Consider the following 23,586-nt stretch of genomic DNA (forward strand, 5'->3'; position numbering starts at 1 on the left):
AACCGTTTCTCAAGTATACTTGCATAGATCTTGCCAAGAACACTCAGTAGGGAAATACCTCTGTAATTCTCACATTCAGTTTTATTTCCCTTTTTATATATGGGTACTATGAGAGCTCTACTCCAATCATCGGGAATTCGTCCCTCTGTCCAGGCTTCCTGAACTATGCAGTGCAGCCACTGTAAGACTCTTATACCACCATACTTCAGCATTTCTGGTCGAATATCATCTACTCCTGCTGCCTTTCCACATTTCAAGCCTTTGATGGCTTTTTCTACTTCAAGTATGGATATGTATTCCTGACTGCATGCCTGGTCAGTGTTTTTTATCACTGTGCTGTCATCACTGCTTGTTTCATTTAGCAGTTTTTCAAAGTAATTACTCCATACTTCAAGGATATCTTTTTCTCCTGTTTTCATTTCACCTTTATCATCTCTAATTCCTTTTACAGCACTCTTTCCTCCATTCCTAAGCTTCTTCAACAACCTCCAGAATATTTTGCCACCTTCTTGATATTTATTTTCTATATTCTTGCCAAAGTCCTCCCATGACTTTTGTTTAGCTAGTTTTACACACTGTTTAGCTTTCTTACATTTGTCTCTGTATTCTGTAAGAGTAAAAGCTGACTTATTTGCCAGGAACTTTTGATATGCTTTCTTCTTTTCCTTCACTGCCTCTTTAACTTCCTGTGTCCACCAGGGAGTTCTGATTTTTTTATCTTTGCACACAACCTCACCACATGCCTCTCTGGCAGAATCAATCAATGTTTCCTTCAGAGTTTGCCACTGAATCTCCAAGGTTTGATTCCTGTTCTCAAACTTTATCATATTCTTTTCAATAATATTTCTGTATTTTAGTCTACAGTTTACATCTGAGAGCTGCTCAACTTTTATTCGCTTTAAAACTTTCTTACATGTTATTCTTTTCAATATGAAATTCAATTTTACCCTGCTCAAGACTAAATAGTGATCACTTCCAATTTCAAATCCTCTGTACACTCTGGTGTCCTGCACCAGGGAGAAAACATCACTATCAACAATAACATAGTCAATGAGACTTTTCTTATTCCTAGCCTATTCTCTCCATGTGAATTTGTGCACATTTTTATGTTGGAACATGGTGTTAGTAATAACCAGTCCATGTCCTGAGCAGAAATCCAACAGATATTTGCCATTATTATTAGCTTTGCTCTTTTCTCCAAATTTTCCCAAAATATTTTTGTATGTCTCACAATCATTTCCTACTCTACTATTTAGATCCCCAACAAGGACCAACTTTTCCTTTTTCATTGTGTCAGTTGCTTTTTCTAAAGCCTCAAAAAATTCCTCCACTTCTACCTTAGTAGAACCTTCTGTGGGACCATAGGCACAAATAAGTCTTATTGTCCAGTTCCCCATTCTCATATTTGCCCACATTACTCTACTTGAGACTGACTGCCATTCAAGAAGATTAGCCTCGTATTTTGTGTTGAATACTATGGCTACTCCTTCTTTTCCTTGATTGTTATTGCCTGAATATAACATTTTGTATTTATTGCTCAGAAAGATCTCACCAGTTTTGGTCTTTTTTGTTTCAGTCACCCCTATTATGTCGATCTGGTACTTATCTAATTCCTCAGCTAGCTCCATTTCTTTGCCATTCAGGCTTCTTACGTTGATAGTACCGATCTTTAACTCTGGTGATGTTGAGTTGGGGTTTGTTTTCATATTTGTTCCAGTAGCTGACTTTTTGCTGTTCGCCCTGGTTCCCTGGCGAAAACAACGGGGGCCTTGTTTAACCGGGCGACGCCCCAGCCGGCATGAAATTTTGTCATGTTGTACCATCATTTTTTATTTTGGTTTAACCAATAAGAATACAATTTGGTCGGCTAAATCCCAAATTGCCAGCCCATCCTCGTTCGTTCAGTATCAAAGTAGATACCCAACAGGGTGCACCACGAGAAGGTGAGGATTGGACATTAGGTCAGAAGCCCTGGTCGGTTCTCCGCATTCCTTTAAAGGCTATGTGGAGGTCTCCTCTCAGTTATACAGCTTTGACCCTTAAGCACCCCTAAGATGGACTTTTCAATAATATATCATCATAATCAAATTCCTGACATTTACCCTCAAGGATTATGACACAGGATATGATAGTAATGCATGAAAAATTTACATCATTACTAACTTCCTATCTACAATTTTCCTCCAAATCAATCTATTACCTGTCAAGGCTTCAACATTGTCAGATCATATATTTCTATCTTCTAAGGCACTTTTTACCATATCAATCCACATATATTTTGGTCTTCCTCTGGGTATTTTTCCTGCCCACCTGAGATTAGCTCTGATAACACATTCCTGGATGCTAACAACATCAAGTTCTTTCCTAATATTATTATTATTCAGGTATCCATGGAGTCAAAAGACTCATCACTGGAGGTTCTTCCTAGGAATATCCTTGTTTTTAATACAATACTGCCATTGATGCCATCTGATCACACTCCTAATCTTTCTCAGGACTCTCATATCTACAGTCTCTAGTCTGGTCAAGTGATTTACTTCTCACACAGCTCTCAGATCCATAAGTTAAAATTGGTTTGAACACGTATTGTATATAGCTTACAGCTAATTTGGTGTTTTGACAAATTTCTCTCTTATTCCATATAAATTTATTCAGTTGACTTCCTACCATACCAGCTTTGTTGATTCTGTTGTCTATTTCCATATTTAATTTACCATCTTCACTAAAAATCGTGCCTAAGTAGCTGAAATGTTTTACTTTTTCTATAAGTTCTCTATTCAAAATACAGTTGATATTTTCGATGTTTCTGTCAATTTTCATTGTCTTTGTCTTTTTATTGCTCACCTTCATACCATATCTACTACAACTGTTATTTAATTTAATCAGGGAATCTTGCAGACTTGTAGCAGATTTATGGATTTATTTAGAAGTATAACATTATCTACATAAAGCAAAGAGAGGACATTAACATCACCAATTCTGATATCATGTTTAATACCCACTTTCCTTCATAATGTAATCCATATAGATAATGAATAACAGAGGGGATAATGTATATCCTTGTCTCACACCAGATTTAACATTAAACCATCTTCCTGTACTTCATTCAATTCTAACTGCTGACTTACAACTCAAATAAAGACTAAGTATTACTTGATATAATCCCCTATTGACACCATATAACTGTAGCGTGTTGAATAGCTTCTCTCGTTCTTTTAAGGTTACATGGTGATCAGCACTCATATTTGTAAATTTAGGGACACAAAAATGATGGCCTAACATTTCAAGAATGTGAAGGACCCATCTACAACCTAGTAGAAAAATCCCACTACAAGAAGACAACCTGGTGAAGTGTTTGTAACATTCAACAGCAACTGAAAGAAATCATATTATAACAATCAGAACTATCCAGAAGAATATTAATACATGAGGACTTTAGCAGTTTATTGTAGTTGTATTTATTTATTTTTTTATTTATATATATATATATATATATTTTTTTTATATATATATATTTATTTATTTAATTTTTTTTTTTTTTTTCACTAGAGGTCAGGCTAGGGAAAAGGATTAACTAACTATGTAGATTTAGTTTACTGGTATACAGGGCATGAGCATGTAGCTTGGTTCCGTACACACTTGTATTCTTCCGATGATGACCTGGATACAGGGGTCAAAACATCGTTTTATTTTATTAGTAATTAATAAAATAATCTGTTCAACACGTGTGTTTTTGTGTCCCTAAATTTACAAATATGAGAGCTTCTCTTTTGGCAACTTGTCATATGCTTTTTTCCAGATCTACAAAATTTAAATACAGTCCCGTTGCCTTCTCAACTATTTGTTGTAAAGTGAAAATCTGACCCAGACAGACTCTATCTGGCCTAAATCCAACTTGTTCTTCACAAAGCTTCTTTTCCACAATCTTCTGAACTATTTCTCAAGTATGCTAGCATAAATCTTACCAGGAACACTCAGTAGAGAAATACCTCTGCAATTCTCAAATTCAGTTTTATTTCCCTTTTTATATATAGGTACTATGAGAGTCCTACTCCAATCATCTGGAATTCATCCCAGTGAACCATGCAGTGCAGCCACTGTAAGACTTTTACACCTCTATACTTGAGCATTTATAGTTGAATATCATCTACTCCTGCTGCCTTTTCACATTTCAGGCCTTTGATGGCTTCTTTTACTTCAAGTATGGATATGCATTCCTGATTTCATCCCTGGTCAGTGTTTTTTTATCACTGTGCTATCATCACTGCTACTTTCATTTAGCAATTTTCGAAGTAATTACTCCATACTTCAAGGATATCATATTTCCAGTTTTCTTATCACCTTTATCATCTCTAATTCCTTTTACACCACTCGTTTCTCCATTTCTGAGCTTCTTTAACAACCTCTAAAATATTTTGCCACCTTCTTGATATTTATTTTCTACGTTCTTGCCAAAGTCCTCCCATGACGTTTGTTTAGCTAGTTTTACACACTGTTTAGCTTTCTTACATTTGTCTCTGTATTCTCTAAGAGCACAATCTGACTTATTTGCCAGGAACTTTTGATATGCTTTCTTCTTTTCCTTCACTGCCTCTTTAACTTCCTCTGTCCACCATGGAGTTCTAATTTTTCTATCCTTGCAGACAACTTCACCACATGCCTCTCTAGCTGAATCAATCAGGGCTTTCTTCAAGGCTTGCCACTGAATCTCCAAAGTTTGATTCCTGTTCTCAAACTCTTTCATTTTTTCTTGAACAATGTTTGTATATTTTAGTCTATAGTTCACATCTGAGAGCTGCTCAACTTTTATTCGCTTTAAAACTTTCTTACATGTTATTCTTTTCAATATGAAATTCAATTTTATCCTGCTCAAGACTAAATAGTGATCACTTCCAATTTCAAATCCTCTGTACACTCTGGTGTCCTGCACCAGGGAGAAAACATCGCTATCAACAATAACATAGTCAATGAGACTTTTCTTATTCCTTGCATCTTCTCTCAGTGTCAATTTGTGTACATTTTTATGTTGGAACATGGTGTTAGTAATATCCAGTCCATGTCCTGAGCAGAAATCCAACAACTATTTGCCATTATTATTAGCTTTGCTCTTTTCTCCAAATTTTCTCAAATTATTTTGGTATATCTGACAATCATTTCCTACTCTGCTATTTAGATCCCCAACAAGGACCAACTTTTCATTTTACATTGTGTCAGTTGCTTTCTCTAAAGCCTCAAAAAATTCCTCCACATTACTACCTTAGTAGAACCTTCTGTGGGACCATAGGCACAAATAAGTCTCATTGTCCAATTCCCCATTCTAATATTTGCCAACATTACTCTACTTGAAATTGCATGCCATTCAAGAAGATTAGCCTCGTATTTATTGTTGAATACAACGGCTACCTCTTCTTTTCTTTAATTGTCATTGCCTGAATATAACATTTTGTATTTATTGTTCAGAAAGATCTCACCAGTTTTGGTCTTTTTTGTTTCAGTCACCCCTATTATGTCGATCTGGTACTTATCTAATTCCTCAGCTCAAAACGAACTCCCTTTCTTTGCCATTCAGGCTTCTTATGTTGATAGTACTGATCTTTAACTCTGGATGTTGAGTTAGGGTGTGTTTTCAGATTTGTTCCAGTAGCTGACTTTTCGCTGTTTACCCTGGTCACCTTGGTGAAAACAACGGGGGCCCTTGTTTAACCGGTCGATGCCCCATGAAATTCTGTCATCTTGTACCATCAGTTAATATTGTGGTTTAAGCCAATAAGAACACAAATTGGTCGGCTAAATCCAGAATTGCCAGTCCATCCTCGTTCGTTCAGTATCCAGGTAGATACCTAACAGGGAGCACTTTGAGAAAGTGAAGATTGGACATTAGGTCAGAAGCCCTGGTTGGTTCTCCGCATTCCTTTAAAGGCTATGTGGAGGTCTCGTCTCAGTTATACAGCTTTGATCCTTAAGCACCCCTTCAATAACATATCAAATTCTTAATCATAATAACTATATGCTGAAAACATGATAATTACTCTACACAGACTGATTCAAAATTTATCTTCAAACTTCACCCTTCCTTCTCCTGTTTTTCAGTCTGAAATCCATATACTCTCCTGTCTTCGTTATCCCCTCAGAACCCAGGAGAAAATATCTACACACAGTAGTCTGGAGATGGTCATATTAATTCATGTAAAGAGGAAAAATGACTTATTCTTGCATGTCAATGTTCGTTTCAACATCACAATTATCCTAAGAGTTGTATTTTCAATTTTTGCTATGATATTTGAACTTCAATTTTCTATCCACAATAACTTGAAGATCCCCAGCCTAGTTTCTTCAAGCATCATTCCACTGATATAATATGCTGTTGGAAATCTTCCATCATGCCAAAGTGGATTACGTTACACTTAGTAACACTGAATTGCCAGCCCTTATCAGTTACTCACAGCCTATTTAAATCATTTTATAAGTTCTGTATATCAGTAACATCACTGAATGCCCGACCTATTTGTTTCTAAAATTTATCATCAACATATTCCTAATATGTACACTCAAGACAGACACTACAATAATACTACACAAAAAGTTTATATTGAGACTAACTTTCAATCAACAATTTTTTGCCAAATTAATCAGTTCTCAGGATTCCAATACTGTCAGATACTTCTAAGGCACTGCTAATTACACTAATTCAACTAGATCTTGTCATCTTCTAGTTCAGTTTTCTGTCATTTATGCCATCCACTCTTCTGCTAACCTTTCCTTTCTCTTTCTGTTGAAGAAACCATAAACACCTAAGATTAGTTCTGTATCTTCTTCTCTCCCGTAGTCCTTAATGGACCGTTGGGTCACTCATGGCTGGTAGGTGATATTCTTTGTTAGCCTCCTCCAATCATCTTGGTCTCTCATTCTTGATGTCAGTTGAGAACGGGAGGAATCTGTCCATTTTTTGATGTTATCGGTCCATTTTAATCAAGTTCAGCCCCTAACTCTTGATCCCAGAACGCTTCCTTCTAGTGTTTGCTTTGGAATGCCATTAGTCCTCTCCACATGTCCGAACCATTTCATCTGTCTTCTTCTGATGACTGTCAGAATATTTTCCCTTTTTCTCCCATCTATTGAATCAATCAGTTTTCGGACATTTTCATTGGTTTCGTGAGCGGTATAGATAATTCTCAAAAGTCTTCTGTAAGTTTTCATTTCAAAAGACAGGTGTCTCCTCTCATCTTCCCTCAATAAAGTCCAGGCCTCGCATATAAAATATGTGAGGCCTGGACTTTATTGAGGTGAATTCTATCCCTCAAGATAGAATTCACCAAGGTGTCAATTAGTCTTAGTCTGGTTGTGATTGCTATTCTGTTATCTCCCCACAATGGTTTTAACTTTTGTAGGGCCATGGTTGCCTTAGTAATTCGATATTTAATGTCAGTTTTTGAGTGGCCATCTTGACTCAACATGCTTCCTAGATAAGTGAATTTGTTTTACATTCTCAATTTATATCTTTAAGAGTTCAATGTCTAAATTTGAGGTTATCGTTGTTTTTGTTTTTTGTAGGTTTATGTATAATCCATATTTTTTTAATGTTCCGAAAACGTGCTGGTTATCTCTTGTAATTCTTCTTCATTTTCTTCCATAAGATCGATATCATCTGCAAAACGTAAGTTATTTATTCTTAGTCTGCCAATTATTACTACTTCATGTCATATTCATGAAGAGCTTCATCTATGACACATTCCAGAAAACAATTAAAAAGAAGAAGGGGCAAGATGCATCCCTGTCTTACCCTCCCCCCCATTCTGCCAAGAATGTTCACTGCTGTCATTTTTTAATTTCAATTCTCATATCAGATGAGGAATAAAGAGATTTAATAATCCTAATGATTTTGTTGTCAATACCATAATGTTGTAAAATTTTCCATAATGCCTCATGCCATATTGAGTCAAAAGCTTTTTGAAGGTCTAAAAAGTTGTGACAGATTATTTTGTTATGTTCTATGTATTTTTCACCTAGTATGTGTATTGTAAAAATATGGCCGATTGTACTTCTGGACTTCTGGAAACCTGCTTGTTCATCTGGTAGCCTGTTTTCTATTTTCTTTTCGATTCTTGACAATAATATTTTTAACAGGATTTTGCTTTGATGACTAATAAGGCTTATTGTTCTATAGTTGCTATATTTATTGCTGTTTCCCTTTTTAGGAAAATTTCCCATGTACTCTGCTCCGGATATTTCGTGTGGCAAAACAATTTTTACCTTCAAAAAGAAGGCACAGCCATGGGCTCACCCCCCCCTCCCCCATAGCTAACTTTTATATGGAAGACTTTGAGCAACATGCTCTAGAGACAGCATGTCTAAAGCCCAAAATTTGGCTCAGATATGTCGACAATATTTTCGCAATTTGGCCCCACAGCCGCGAAGCTCTAAATACATTCCTTAGTCACCTAAACAAACAACACAAACGTGTCCAATTCACCAATGAAATGGAAAAAAAACAACTCTCTTCCTTTCCTAGACACACTTGTCACACATCTTCCCTCTGGCTGTCTCTCCTTCTCAGTTTACTGCAAACCTACACACACAGGCCAATACATACACAAAAATTCTTACCACCACCCAACACAAAAATTAGGTGTCATAAGCACCCTTAAACACAGAGCTCTAACTATTTGTTCTAATGAACAGGCTCTAAACCAGGAATACAAGATCATCAACCAAACATTTATAAAAAATGGATACAGTAAAAAAAACTATTCACAAGATCCTCCATAAAGATACTAGTAAGAACAAAAAAGATTTCAGGAATGCTATTGCCATTCCTTATGTTAGAGGCATTTCTGAAAAAATAGACAGAACACTACGCAAATACAACATTAAAACCACCTTTAAACCCCCAAATAAGTTAAGATACCTACTCAGTTCTTCTAAAGATCCTCTTCCACACGTAGCCCATCCAGGGGTATACAAAATACAATGTACATGTAATATACCATACATAGGGGAAACAGGGCTAACTATCCCAATCAGCCAAGACGAACACAAACGACACATTAAATACCTCCATTTTGGAAAAACCGGCCTTTCTGACCACGCACTCCAAACATATCACAGAATTGATTGGAAAAATACCAAGTCCCTACACCGCACCAAAACCTGGTTTGAGAGAAAATTTAAAAAGTCATGTGAGATGCTCAAACACAACCCAAATCTCAACAAAAATGATGGCCTAACCATTTAAAGAATGTGGAGGACCTATCTACAACCTGTATAACAACCTAAACTAGACATAGAAAAATTCCACTACAAGAAGACAACCTGGTGAAGTGTTTGTAACATTCAACAGCAACTGAAAGAAATCATATTATAACAATCAGAACTATCCAGAAGAATATTAATACATGAGGACTTTAGCAGCTTATTGTAGTTGTATTTATTTATTTATTTTTAATTATTTATTATTTATTTTTATTTATTTATTTTTAATTATTTATTTTTTATTTATTTATTTTTTTTATCACTAGAGGTCAGGCTAGGAAAAGGATTAATTAATTACGTAGATTTAGTTTACAGGTATACAGGGCATGAGCATGTAGCTTGGTGCCTTATACACTTGTATTCTTCTGATGATAACCTTGATACAGGGGTCGAAATGTCAAGTTTTATTTTATTAGTAATTAATAAAATAATCTGTTCAACACGTGTGTTTTTGTGTCCCTAAATTTACAAATATGACTTTTTAGGAATAGGTACAAGGACAGAAGTCCGCCAATCAGAAGGCCAAGTCTCTGTGTTCTATACGTCCTGGAATAAATTTAGCAAGGTGTCTATGATGATGTCACCTCCTTCACCTATCAGTTGCATTGTAACACCATCAATTCCCAGTGATTTTCCTATTTTTCAGGAGCTAACTGTTGCACTTACTTCTTCTTTTAATATTGGGTAATCTCCTTCCTCCAAACCTCCTGGCAAAATTCCATACAAAATATCGTCAGTCAGTTGATGGTCCTTTTGAAAAAGCTTGGTTGGTTAATGTTTCCATCTATCAACTATTTTCTGGTTATCCATGATAGGAGTTCCATCTTCATCTTCTATGCTCCAATTGCAGTAAAAGGTTTGGTTAACTTATTGATAATTCGAAAAGCACTTTTAACATTATTTTTATTTAAGTCCTCTTCTATATTTTTGCATTCATCTAGTATCCATAAGTTTCTAGAATTTTTGGTTTCTTTTTTAATAATCTTAGCAATATTTTTATTCTGTTCTCTATTATCACTGCTATTAATGTCTGAAGTGATTACTTTGAATGACTGTTAAATGAATGAACCAAGCAGTGAGAGAACCATACTAGAAAATTTTCAAGAGGAATGCAAAGAGGAGTACTTATCAATACTTGAGGTAGAAAAACCTGTTAAAAATTTGAAATGTGTGGAAAGGCAGCTGGAGTAGATGATATTCGACAGAAATGCTCAAGTAGGGAGGTATAAAAGTTTTGCAGTGATGACAATGCATGATTCCGAGGGTAGGTCAGAAGATGAAATTCCCAATGACTGAAGTAGAGCTCTTATAGTACCCATCTATAAAAAAAAAAAAAAAAAGGTAAAAAGAAGAATGTGGAATACAGAGGAATTTCTCTGCTAAGTATTCCAGGTAAGAGTTAGGCAAGCACACTTAAAAAGAGGTTGAGAAAGACTGTGGAAGAGAAACTGGGAGAAAACAAGCTGGGTTCAGGCCCAATAGAGGTTATCAAGATCAGATATTCACTTAACAACAAATAGTTGAGAAATCATATGAACATGACAATAATCTGTTCTTAAGTTTTGTAGTTTTGGAAAAGGCATATAGATCTCATAAATGTGATCTATATGGATCACAATATGAAAGAAAGTGGTATTAGGCCTGATATTAGAATTGGAAATGTCAAACTTAGTTCCATGCTTTATTCAGATGATGTTGTACTCCTAAATACAACTAGTACAAGTCTCCAGGATTCTCTAATTAAATTGAATAACAGCTGTAACAAATTTGTCACGAAAATCAGCAGTAAAAAGATCAAAACTATGAAAACAGGCAGTAGCATAGAAACTTCAGCTGCATTCTGAATGGAGATCCCACAGAACAAGTAAAATATTTCAGCTATTTTAAGCACAGTTTTTAGTGAAGATGGCAAACCAGCCAACTATACTAAATCTGGAAATAGACAACAGAATAAGCAAAACTGGTATGGATGGTGGATAGCCAGCTGAATAAATTTATATGGATTAAGAGAGAAATTAGCCAAAACACTAACCTAATAGTATATGTGTTCAAACCAATTTTAAGTTATGGATCGATCTGAGAGTTGGGTTAAAATAAAGCACTTGATCACTAGACCACAGATATGGATGGTGTGAAAAAAATTAGGGGAGTGAACTGATGGCATCAATCATATTAAAAATACAGATATTAGAAAGGAACTTGACATTATTAGCATTCAATAATGTGTGAGGATAACTAACCAACGGTGGTATGGCCACTTAAATAGAATGGGTGAGAAAAGGTTAGCAAAACAGGTGTTTGATGTCAAGATGGCAGGAAAAAGATTCAAAGGAAGACCAAGTTCTAGGTGGGTTGATTCAGTCAGAGGTGCCTTAGAAGCAGGAAACGTTAGATATGACAATATTGGAGTGCTCATATTCCTTTTATGATGTCCTTTCCTCCATTTCTAAGCTTTTTCAATAACCTCCAGAACATTCTGTTATCAGTTTCATGAACATTTGCCTTCTATATGCTTTCCGTGAATTTTGTTTAGTTACTTTTATATGCTACTTCACTTTTTTATATTTTCTCTATACAAAATTAATAATGGAAAAAACTCACGTACAAAGATTATTTAATAGTATAATTTTCATCTGTGTGTAACGGGCATCTTCAGTACATTTTAAGCTCAAATTAAACAATAACTGACAATTCCAAAAAGTGCCACCTAGATAGCTGGTGTAAGATAACTAAATAGGTCAATAAATTTCCTAACAAAAAAAAAAAAGTATACAATAAAAAGTTAGGAAAGATTAGCTGATTTATAAAGTATTATCTGAGATAAGATGAACCAGTGTTTTAATAGTTCCTGCCTTTTGACTGGGATGGTGATGAGATTCCGCATGGATATAATGGCCTGTATGAGTCTTTCTAAAAACTGAGAAAATCTTCTTTAAAATCTTTCTATAAACTGGTTCAGATATGTCGATGACATTTTTGTTGTATGGAATGGCTCTTCTGATGAACTTCAACAATTTCTCACTAAGTGAAACACATTTCATCCTAGGATCAAGTTTACCTTAGAAGTGGAATCAAATAAGCAGTTAGCCTTTTTAGATCTTCTAATTCTTCGCCAACCAGATGGTAACCTACATTTCTCAGTTTATAGAAAGAAGACTCATACAGGCCATTATATCCATGCAGAATCTCATCACCATCCCAGTCAAAAGGCAGGAACTATTAAAACACTGGTTCATCGGTCCCACTCCTTTTGTTCTTCAGATGATCTTTTACAGAAAGAACTACAATACATAACTTCTTCCTTTCTATCTAATGGTTATAAGAATTGCTTCGTTAAAAGAACTTTGAGTAGTTTTAATATGTCTTCCTCTTCAAACACAGAAGAAATAACGTGCATTACTATCCCTTATGTACAAGGCATCAGTGAATGTATAGCAAAAGTTTTAAAACCACTGAATATTTTTGTTGCCTGTCGACCGTTTAGAAAAATCTTCACCTTTCTCACTTCTCCTAAGGACAAGCTTCCACATCTTAATCATCCAGGTGTCTACCAGATTCCGTGCTCTTGTGGATTATCTTATTTCGGACAAATGGGAAGATCTGCCTCTATTCGGCTAGAAGAACACCAATCTTATATTGAATACTTTAAACCTGAAAAGTCTGGACTTGCAGAACATGCCATCTTCACTAGACACAGAGTTCATTGGAGAAAGACAAGAGTTCTTCACAAAAGTCAGTTTCTCATGGAACGCCTTTATAAAGAAACATGTGAAACTCTACTTCATTCTCCTAACTTAAACAGATCCAACGGCTTACGTCTTATCCCCTTTATGGGAGATAGTACTTTACAAATCAGCTAATATTTCCTAACTTTTTATTGTATTGATTTTTTTTTTTTTTAGGAAATTTATTGACCTATTTAGTTACACCAGCTACTTATCACCTAAGTATATGGTGATGCTTTTAGGAATTGTCAGTTATTGTTTAATTTGAGCTTAATGTATTGAAGATGCCTGTGACACACAGGCGAAAATTATACTATTAAATAATCTTTGTACGTGAGTTTTTTCCATTATTAATTTTGTATTGATATGTCTACTCACGTATATCTCTTTTAAAACTTATATTTTCTCTGTATGCTTACAGAGCCCACACATGCTGACAAAGAAACTTTTAATATGTTTTCTTCTTTTCCATAAATGCTTCATTATCTTTTTGAGTCCTCCATGCAGTTTTGATTTTTCTATCCTTGCAGATAATTTCACCACATGTCTCTCTGGCTGAATCAATCACGTTTTCTTTAGAATGCCAATGATTCTCCAAGGTTTGGTTCTCAATTTCATATTCTTTCATTTTTTCTTGAATAATTTTTGTGTTGTTGGGTCTATGGTTTATCTCTAAAAGCTATCCAACTTTGATTCTTTTTAAAACTTTCTTATGCACTTTTTCTCTGAATATATTATTGATTTTCATCCTCTTGTGTCCTGAACCAGTGTAAAGATATCACAATCAACAATAGCACAGTCAATGAGACCTTTATTATTTCTTGTGTTATCTCTCCATGTGAATTTACACATGCCGTCATGTTGGAACATCTTTGTAGTAATGACTAAATCATGTCCTGAACAGAAATCTAGCAAGTGCTAAAATGTTTTAAGAAAAAGAGCAAAGAAATGTTGTGATATGTAAATTGAGAGAAAACAGCAATGCTCTTTTCTCCAAATTTTCCCAAAACATTTGTAAATGTCTAGTGTTCATTTCCTACTCTGCTGTTTAGATCTCTAAACAAGGTCCAACTTTTCTTCTTCTGTCATATGTTTTCTTTCATGAATTTAAAATTCCTCCACTTTGTCCTTGAAACTTTATTGTGAGACCGCAGGCACAAATAAATTTCACTGTTCATTTTCCCATTCTGATGTGTGTTTACATCATTCTACTTAATAATTCAGGTCAGCAGCTAATCTAGACAAATATTTTCGTTGGATTCCTCCAATAAGTAATAATTATAAGAGATTCTTGGGAACTGTGTTGGCTGTAGGTAAGAAGACTATACCGAGAGGCTTCTGCAAGGAGATGGGATAAAAACCTGTATCAAGAATACCTAGAGTGTGGTGACCCTGATACTACAGATGAACTCATTCACAGCCTTGACACAAACCTACAAAAGAAATGGATTGAGACAGTAGAAAGACTTCATTTTCGGTGCTCCAATAGGAAGGCACGGAGCTTTCTAAGAAAACTTAATAGCAGCAAACCAACTGTCTGGGAACAATCAGCTATTTCTCTTAACCAATAAGCATCACATACATATATCAATATATACTACCAAGGACAAACAGAACACTATTCAAATAAAAAGAGAACTTACACATTTGAACAATGGTAGACAATCACACCCTTTATATTTGCAACCTTTCACTTTTGAAGATATTAATTTTGCTTTAACAGATATGAAACCAGGCAAGGCTCCAGGTTTCATTCCAACTTCAAGCTGAAGTTAGGACAAAAACTGGCCAGTGGCTGGCTTGTTTCTTCTCTGACATCCTCCAGACTGGTAGACTACCAAAAGAGTTTAAGAGATCAAAAATTATCCCTATCTTAAAACTGGGGAAAACTAACAACCAACCAGAAAATTATCGACCAATCATCCTGCTTAGTGCCTGTTATAAGCTCTTAGAAAGGCTCATCCTCAATAGAATTGCCCTAAAATAATGGAACAAGTCCCAATGGAACAGCCTGGATTCACCATAAACGAACTGTTGTAATCAGGTTTTGTTACTCTCTCTCTCTCTCTCTCTCTCTCACTCACACACACACACACACACACACACACACACACACACACACACACAGAGGCAGGCTACCAATGTCGCCTGAAAACAGCTGTAGCTTTTGTAGACCTTACTGCATCTTATGATACAGTCTGGAGGAAAGGTGCAATCTTCAAGTTACTCTGTGCAGAACAATAGCTAAACTAACTGAACACATTCTAAGCAACTGCTTGTTACAAGTGGTTACAGACGAGAACAGAAGTAAACAAAGAACACTGGATAATCGATTACCACAAGGGTCAGCCCCTCCTTTTTAACTTATACATTGCAGACTTGCCTACTACAGCCTCTAAGGTTTTGTTATTATGCTGATGACATTGCTCTAGCCACCAGACATACCAACCTTACTACAATGGAAGACATATTAAAAAATGACTTTGCAATCCTAGATGCATACTTCTGTAAATGGAGATGATGCCCAAACCCAAGTAAAACAGAAGTTTCGTACTTCCACTTGAACAATAACCAGGCTAACAAACTGATGGCCTATTTCAATCACAAGCTGCTATGATATAACAGATTCCCATTTGGGCACCACTTTGAATAGAACGCTATCCTTTAAATCGCATCTCACTAATATAGCATCCAAGTTAAAAACACAAAACAACATACTGCAAAAATTCTGCAGAACAACTTGGGGTGCCTCAGCAGCAACGCTTTGCTGCACTACTCTTGGTTGCTTACTCTGCAGCTGAATACTGCTCACCTGTATGGCTGAACAGCACCCATGTGTACTTGGTAAATGCTCAGCTTAACACCACTATGCAGCTCATTTCTGGAACTGTGAAATCAACCTATTGCTCCTAGTGCTAAGTTACACCCCCATCTCCACATTTCAGCAGATCCATCATTCTTCTACTTGAATACAGCAAAATCATGGAAACCCAAGCTCTCCCAATCCACGAAGACATCCTGCTCCTAGAAATAAATAGGCTAAAGTCAAGGCACCTTCCAATCCTAAAAGCGAAAAATTTTGTAGAGACAAATTTTAACATGAAGGAGAAGTGGAAAGAGTATTGGCATAATATTTTAACAGGAAACTGCCATGCTGCCATGAATTAGTGGACCCAACCCAGATGCCTTCGGGTTTTAACTTACCCGAAGAATTTGCACCAATCATGACAGATGTGCAGACCACCTTTTCAAATGGGGCATGATTGCCTCATCCAGGAATGTGGATCACCCCACCAGACAATTAGTCATATCACAGTAGAATGTACTCCACATGCATACCATGGAAACTTGTTGGACCAACTTCATCAGAAGTTGCTTATCCAATCAACCAAGTGCAGTTGATTGGATAAGCAACCTAGTTGCAGTCAATTCCTGAGCATCTTTTTTATGACTATTTTATACCATGTTTAAGTATCTTGTCTATTTTATCCTAATGTTTATATATACTAATGTAATGCAACTTTTCATGTGTGAGTCATAAATAAAGCTAAATAAATAAATACTTAATAATGCTTGTCATTCGAGAAGATTAACCTCATGTTTAGTATTGAATACTACAGTTACTCCCCCCCCCACCCCAAATCACTATTGTTTGAATATGATATCTCATAGTTGTTATTTAGAATGATTTCATATGTTTTTGTTGTTTCAGTGGTGACAGCAATTATTGTTGATATGGAACTTCTCTAATTCTTTTGCTAGTTCCACTTTTTTTTTTTTTGGCTGATAATTCTTATGTTAATGTTGTGGAATGGAGCCTTGTTTAACCATGCAATGACTTAGCCAGCATAGCATTTCATCTTGTTATACCATCCTTGTCTTTTGGTTAAGCCATCAGAATGAAATCTCAAATTGGTAGCCTATCCTCATTCATTTAATATCATGTCAGATACCCACTAACCATGAGAAAGTGAGGAGTGGATATTAGATCAGAAGTTAATACAGTTCTCTGCATTTCTTAAAAGGATATGTGTAGGTCTCCTAACAGTTATCTGGGTTTGATCTGTAAGTAATTTCTCTAAAATTTACTATGTTGATAGCCTTAGTATATATCTATAGTTGCCCCCCCCCCACCCCCACAACACACACACACACACACATCAAATGAAAAAAAAAAAGGCTACTGTCTGGAATTTGGCACTATATTAAGAAATATTACTTAACGGTGCAGGTCAAAACATTGATAAAAAAAAAAGGTACTGACTCTAGTTGTGTTACAGATTAAAAAAAACATTACAAAGTGAAGGAAAAGGTCTTGGGCAATATTTCAGTTCTTAATTTACAGAAAACATTCAACAGCAAATTTCTGAACTGTATGGAAAAAAGAAGTTTAACAATTGTATTAAATCATATTAAACCAAAAGTCACATCAGATAGTGGTGAATATGTTTTTTTTTCCCTTAGAAACTCTTTCTGACCCACAGAAATTTACAGAAAGTCTGAATGAAAGCAAGTATGAAACATAAGTGAGTGATAGAAATGTTACAAAATGTCTAATTTTGCTTTCTCAGTACGTAGTATTACTGTAATAAATAGTCTGACACATTTTGATGTTTTTAAGCAAAGAACATGTATTACCTACTTTAAATTCATTCATATGCATATCTTACATGCTTAATTATTTCATTTTGTTATTATTATTTTTGCTAATTAGTGATATAATAGAAATATTGTGATTATAAATTACAATATTTCTATCATCATCATCAATTTAATGATATGTACCCTCAAGGAGTGTTCAGGCTACGCTGATAGCACTACATGATTATGATTGCATTATTATTAATTTCCTCACAATTTTCTCCAAATTAGTCTACTGCTTGTCAGATTGTCACATTTAACATTCAATGCTTTTAAGGCACCTCTGACTGAATCAATCTACCTAGACCTTTGTTCTTCCTCTCTTTTCTGTCATCTTGGCATCAAACACCTGTTTTGCTACCTTTCTTCACCCACTCTGCATACACATTATTGAATGCTAACAAATCATATTAAATTCTTTTCCTTTCTTATATATGAGGGTGGTCTGAAAAGTTCTCGACCTAACAATGAAAATACGAATTTATAATTTCAAAATTATTTTTATTTTTCAACATAATCTCCCTTAAGACTAATACATTTATTCCAGCAATGCTCCAGAGCCATTATCCTATCTCCCTGTAGCGGTTCTTAGTAAGATCTGCAAAATACCCCTCTACAACTGCAAACACCTCTTGATTCAAAGAAAAACGCTGACCAACAAGGAAAATTTTTGGTTTTGGGAAGAGATGGAAGTCAGAGGGAGCCAAATATGGGGAATGGGGTAGATGTTCCAACAGTTCATAGTGCAGATCCCTTAATTTTCCCATTGCCAAAACACCTTCGTGGGCAGGTTTTTCTTCTGCAAACGGGTCTTTTTTTCATGAATTTTTTTGTCTCGTCTGGTTAAAAGATCGGAATAATATTCCCCAGTTATTGTTTTACCCCTTTCAAGATAATTAATAAACAAAATGCCTTTAGCATCCCAAAACACCGATGCCATGATCTTTCCTGCTGATGGAACAGATTTTGTCTTCTTTGGCACTGAACAACCAGCTTCAGTCCACTGTTTTAACTACTGTTTGGATTCTGGTGTGTAATGGTGAATCTAAGTCTTTTATTTTATTTATTTTTTTTATTTTTTATTATCCCATGGTATTATTACACCAGATCATAGAGGTCAAGTTCATGTATTTTATACAGCACCTTTTCTGGGTTGTTATAGAGTTCACACATTGGTGATGCTTCCTCGGTGTTACAGATTTTGCAGGTGGAGAAGACTTTTATGCCATTGCTAAACTTGATTGGTCTTGTGTGGCCGGTCTTGAGGCGAGAGATCATGGTAGTGGCACTACGATTAAACTTGGAGTTGACGGTAGCTCCTGGATTTTCTGCTGAGTACCAGTGGTGAGTCATGTCCTGAAGAATTGTTCTTTTTATGATTTCTCTTTTGGGTGGTTTTAAAAAGATCGAAATCTGTGGTATCACTTGATGTTGTGGCCATTTTTGCTACTTCATCAACAGTTTCGTTTCCCTTTAATCCCACATGGGAGATCCATTGGAAGATTATTTCAGAATCCTTATGTAGTTTGTTTATGTTTTTTGCTATGTCTCTAAGTATTTCTTGATAGCTAGTGTAGCAGTTCTTAATAGCTTGAAGGGCTGCTAAGGAATCTGTGAAAAATATCAACTCCTTCAGGTTTTGTTTGTCCAAATATTGCAGTGCTGTGTTCATGGCTATTAATTCTGCATGGCATGAGTTTCATCCAATACCGTTAGTTGTTTTTAGTTCTATATTATGAGAGCCATAGATGAGTATGCCACTCCCAGAATTGCCATTTTTAATTTTTGGAGCCATCTGTGTAGATCTTTATTGAGTCAGGTCCCTATTCCATTATCATTCAAGTCTCATCCATAGTAATAATTCGACGCACATAATTAGTTTTATTCTTGTTAAAATGCTCCAAGCACTGTTCAGAGATTTTCATGCGAGTGCATTTTTGATCTGCTGTGAGCAGGCGTGGCATCCACCTTGCACAAAGCTTTTTCATTTGCAATTCTTCATGCAAAATATATCCTACACGTTCTTTTGAAATGCCTATAGCCTCAGCAATTTCATGTACTTTGACTCGTTGGTCATCCAATATCATATCGTGCACTTGATCAACGATTTCTGGCATTGTTACATTTTTTGGGAGTGTCTTTCACGTGGATCATCTTCAAGGCTGGTACGGCCACATTTAAACTCGGTAGCCCATAAACTTTTATGAACTTAAAATGAATTTCTTTTGGCGTTAAACCTTCTTTTACAAAGAATTTTATAACTACATGATACTCAATTTTATCTATTTCAAGGGATACAGATAACACTTTTGTTTCAGACAACTGAATAAAACAAATTACTGGATTGAATGACTTGCAATTTTACATGGATGCTTATGACAGATGCATACCAACTTAGAAAACTGATAGTATTGCCATCTATGGTCGAGGGAAGAACTTTTCAGACCACCCTTGTACTAAGATATATACTAAGGCTATCAAGTTCCTTTCTAAAATCTTCATTTTTAATATAATTGTGTCATTGATGTCATCTATTCACTCATCTAATTTTTCTCAGAACCTTCATATTTGTGGTCTAGTCTTCGATTAAGTGTGCTTTATTTTTAATCCAATTCGCAGATTCATAACTTAAAACTGGTTTGAACACACACTACATATATGTCTTTTTACTGCTGATTTTCATGCCTAGTTTGGTGTTTTGGCTAATTTCTCTCTTATTCCATATAAATTTATTCAGCTGGCTATCCACCGTAACAGTTTTATTTATTCTGTTGTCTATTTCCAGATTTAAACATGTCATCTTTTACTAAAAGCTGTGCCTAAATAGCTGAAATATTTTACTTGTTCTGTAGGCTCTCCATTAAGAATGCAATTGATGTGTTCAGTGTTTCTGTCTATTTCCACATTATTGGTCTTGTTACTGCTGATTTTCATGCCAAATTTGTTATACCTGTTACGATGCTTTTTTCTAAAATTTTTAGACCAAAAATTGGGTGTTTTCTTATACACAGGGTAACTGGTTGAGAGACCCATGGTTGCCATTGCGAAACTGCCTGTACCTTGTCTCCACGAACAGGCTTCCACCACTCACTAGCCTTTGTTAACTCTGTCGATTGAGGTCACTAATGGCTGATTCTGAATAAACCAACCAAAACACTGAAAACATTCATATGTCTGCAACTTGTTGGTGGGGTAAGTTAATGCATTGACAATATTTTGAGCACTAGCCCATAAAAATGTCCAAAAATAAAAAAAGATGAAGAAAATGATATGCCCGAAACTGAGAGTGATGCATAATTTCTTAGTATGTATCTTTAAAATATTACCTAATTATTAAATATACTTTGAATATTTAAAAAAATATCAAATGTGTTCTGTTTTATGTTTAAAATATTAATTTCTTAATTTTGGATTCAAAAAAGTAGGGTTCGTCTTATAAATGGAAAAATTCGGTAATTGTAACATCTTGAAAAGATTTTCTCTGATCTACAAAGAAAATATCTGTACAAAATCTGTACTAACTACAGATCATTGTCATATTCCAATGATTTCTCAACTATGTCGTAAAGTGAAAATATGATCTTGATGACCTTTATTTGACCTAAACCCAGCTTGTTCTTTTCCAAATTTCTCTTCCACAATTTTTCTCAACCTGTTTTTAAGTATACTCGCATAAATCTTACCTGGAACACTTAGTAGAGAAATTCCTCTGTAATTCTCACATTCAACTTAATGCCTTGTTTTAAAACTGGAAAATATTAGAGCTCTACTCCAATCATCTGAAATTTACCCTTCTGACCAAGTCCTCTAAATTATGCAGTGCGGCCACTGAAAAACTTTTTTTTTTTTTTAATCTCCATACTTAAGCATTTCTGGTCAGATATCATCTACTTCAACTGCCTTTTCACATTTCAAGTTTTTGACAGCTTTTTCTACCTCAGGTATTGATATGTACACCTTTTTGCATTCCTCTTGAAAATGTTCTAGTAAAGTTGAAAATGTTTTAGGTACAATGACACAGTCGATGATGTTTTTCTTATTTCTCATGTCTTCTCTTCACATGAACTTGTGCACATCTTTATCTCAGTACATGGTGTTAGTAATGACTAGTCTGTGTGCTGAGCAGAAATCCAGCAAATACTTGCCATTATTATTAGCTATGATGCTATTTTCTCCAATTTTTTCCCTTAACATTTCTATATATCTGGTGGGATTCATTTCCTACTCTGCTGTTTAGATCTCTAACAAGGACCAACTTTTCCTTTTCATTGTCTCAGCTGCCTTCTCCAATGCCTGAAAAAATTCCTACACTTACTCCTTAAGAGAACCTTCAGTGGGACCATAAGCACAAATAAATGTCATTGTCCTTTTCCCCATTCTGATATTTGCCCACATCACTATATTTGATATTGCTTGCTATTCAAGAAGATTAGCCTTGTATTTAGTGTTGATTATTATAGCTACTCCTTGTTTTCCCTGATTGTTATTGCCTGAATACAACATTTTGTATTTGTTACTTAAAAAGTTACTTTGTCACTTGTTTTTGTCGTCTTTGTTTCAGTTATGCCAATTATGTCCATATTGTACTTTTCCAATCCTTCTGCAAGTTTGATTTCCTTTCCATTCATCAATCATCATCAAATCTTTCCATGAATGGAAAGATTTGATGATGATTTTTTAAAATTTAAACCTAATGAAAAAGTAGTGAAATTTTGCTACATGAATCTTACCACCTCCACGTCAATATCATAACATGCAGTCTTCTTTGTATCAGGACCTTCAACACTGAAAAATAAACGAATAAAAATCAGACATTTATTAATATTAGACTTCATTAATCATTCAAATCGCAACTGTACTTGAGATGCATTAATATTTTATTTACTTAAAATTATGCATATCAGGTCATGCATTGACCCAGTCAGTCAACTGGTATTTTTTGGATAGATAGCACATTTTCTCTGTGGCTGATCACTGAATGTCACAGAAGAATTTCTTTCTTTACACTTCATCAAGGCAAATGTGTTTTTCATGCAATGTTCTATAGCCTTCCCCAAATGATCTTTCATCAATAAGTAATGCTAGCCACCATTTTCTTGCTGTTTATTCACTACACCTTGCAGTGATCCAACACTCCATGCTTCAAGATATACAGCCAGTGCCTTAAATACTGATATCCATGGCATTCTTTAATAGGGATATATTATTAGCCAGATCATTATTAAATGATCTGGCCATGCTCAAAGCCACCAAATGAATAGTTATTTCATTAAGTAACTGCCTATTCCTAGAGTTACAGTCACCTGTAGCTCTAGGGATAGGCAGTTATTTACACATTCTATTATTAAAGTACAGAACCACAGAATCATTGTCACCTTTTCTTGTTATATACTTTACTAATTATAGTTATTTAACTAATAATAATTTTCTGTCAGTGGACAAAGACCTCACCTAAGTTCTGCTCTCTTCTTTGTTTTAAGCTTTTCTATGCCATTTATTTCAACCAGCTCTTTAACCACTCTACCGGACTGGACGTATATAACTGCCCATAATTTCAAGGATGGTCAAGCATCTGTTAAGGTCAATATAACATTTGGATATTACAGAAAAAAAATGATATAGATACAAAGCGAATATTTTTGATATACTGGAAAACCTTGCTTAACGCAAATTTGATATGAACGATAATCAGTACGACTGAGTGAAATGATAGTATTTCCTGTTTTAAGAAAGCGATTAATCAGTTAACACGATTTTTTTATGTTATGCGAAATTTTATGTTACGTGAAATTTTTTGTCGCCAATTTGCAACAAGCTGAAAAGTAGGAAGTCATTAAGATACATGAAAGTAGCACTAGTAATACAATGATTGTGCAAGACCTAGGATACAGCGAGTCTATTGTTTGGACTATATTAAATATAAGAGTAAAGAATATGAAGAACAAGGAAAAGTTGCTAATCTTCTTTAAGC

General features: G+C 35.1%; 1 protein-coding gene across 1 annotated transcript in view; it reads right to left on the minus strand.

Annotated features, from left to right (window-relative positions):
- Bap60 (Brahma-associated protein 60) overlaps positions 1–23,586 on the minus strand; it is a 280,469-nt gene that overhangs the window by 98,126 nt on the left and 158,757 nt on the right. Inside the window, exon 10 of the mRNA XM_090403297.1 lies at positions 22,346–22,400. Within this exon, the coding sequence (XP_090259423.1) occupies positions 22,346–22,400 (55 nt within the window). The remainder of the gene's footprint in view (positions 1–22,345; positions 22,401–23,586) is intronic.

This window comes from Typopeltis vanoorti, chromosome 13, assembly GCF_054136105.1.
Source record: "Typopeltis vanoorti isolate ZY-2024b chromosome 13, IOZ_Tvanoo_1.0, whole genome shotgun sequence".
Classification (NCBI taxonomy): Eukaryota; Metazoa; Arthropoda; class Arachnida; order Uropygi; family Thelyphonidae; genus Typopeltis; species Typopeltis vanoorti.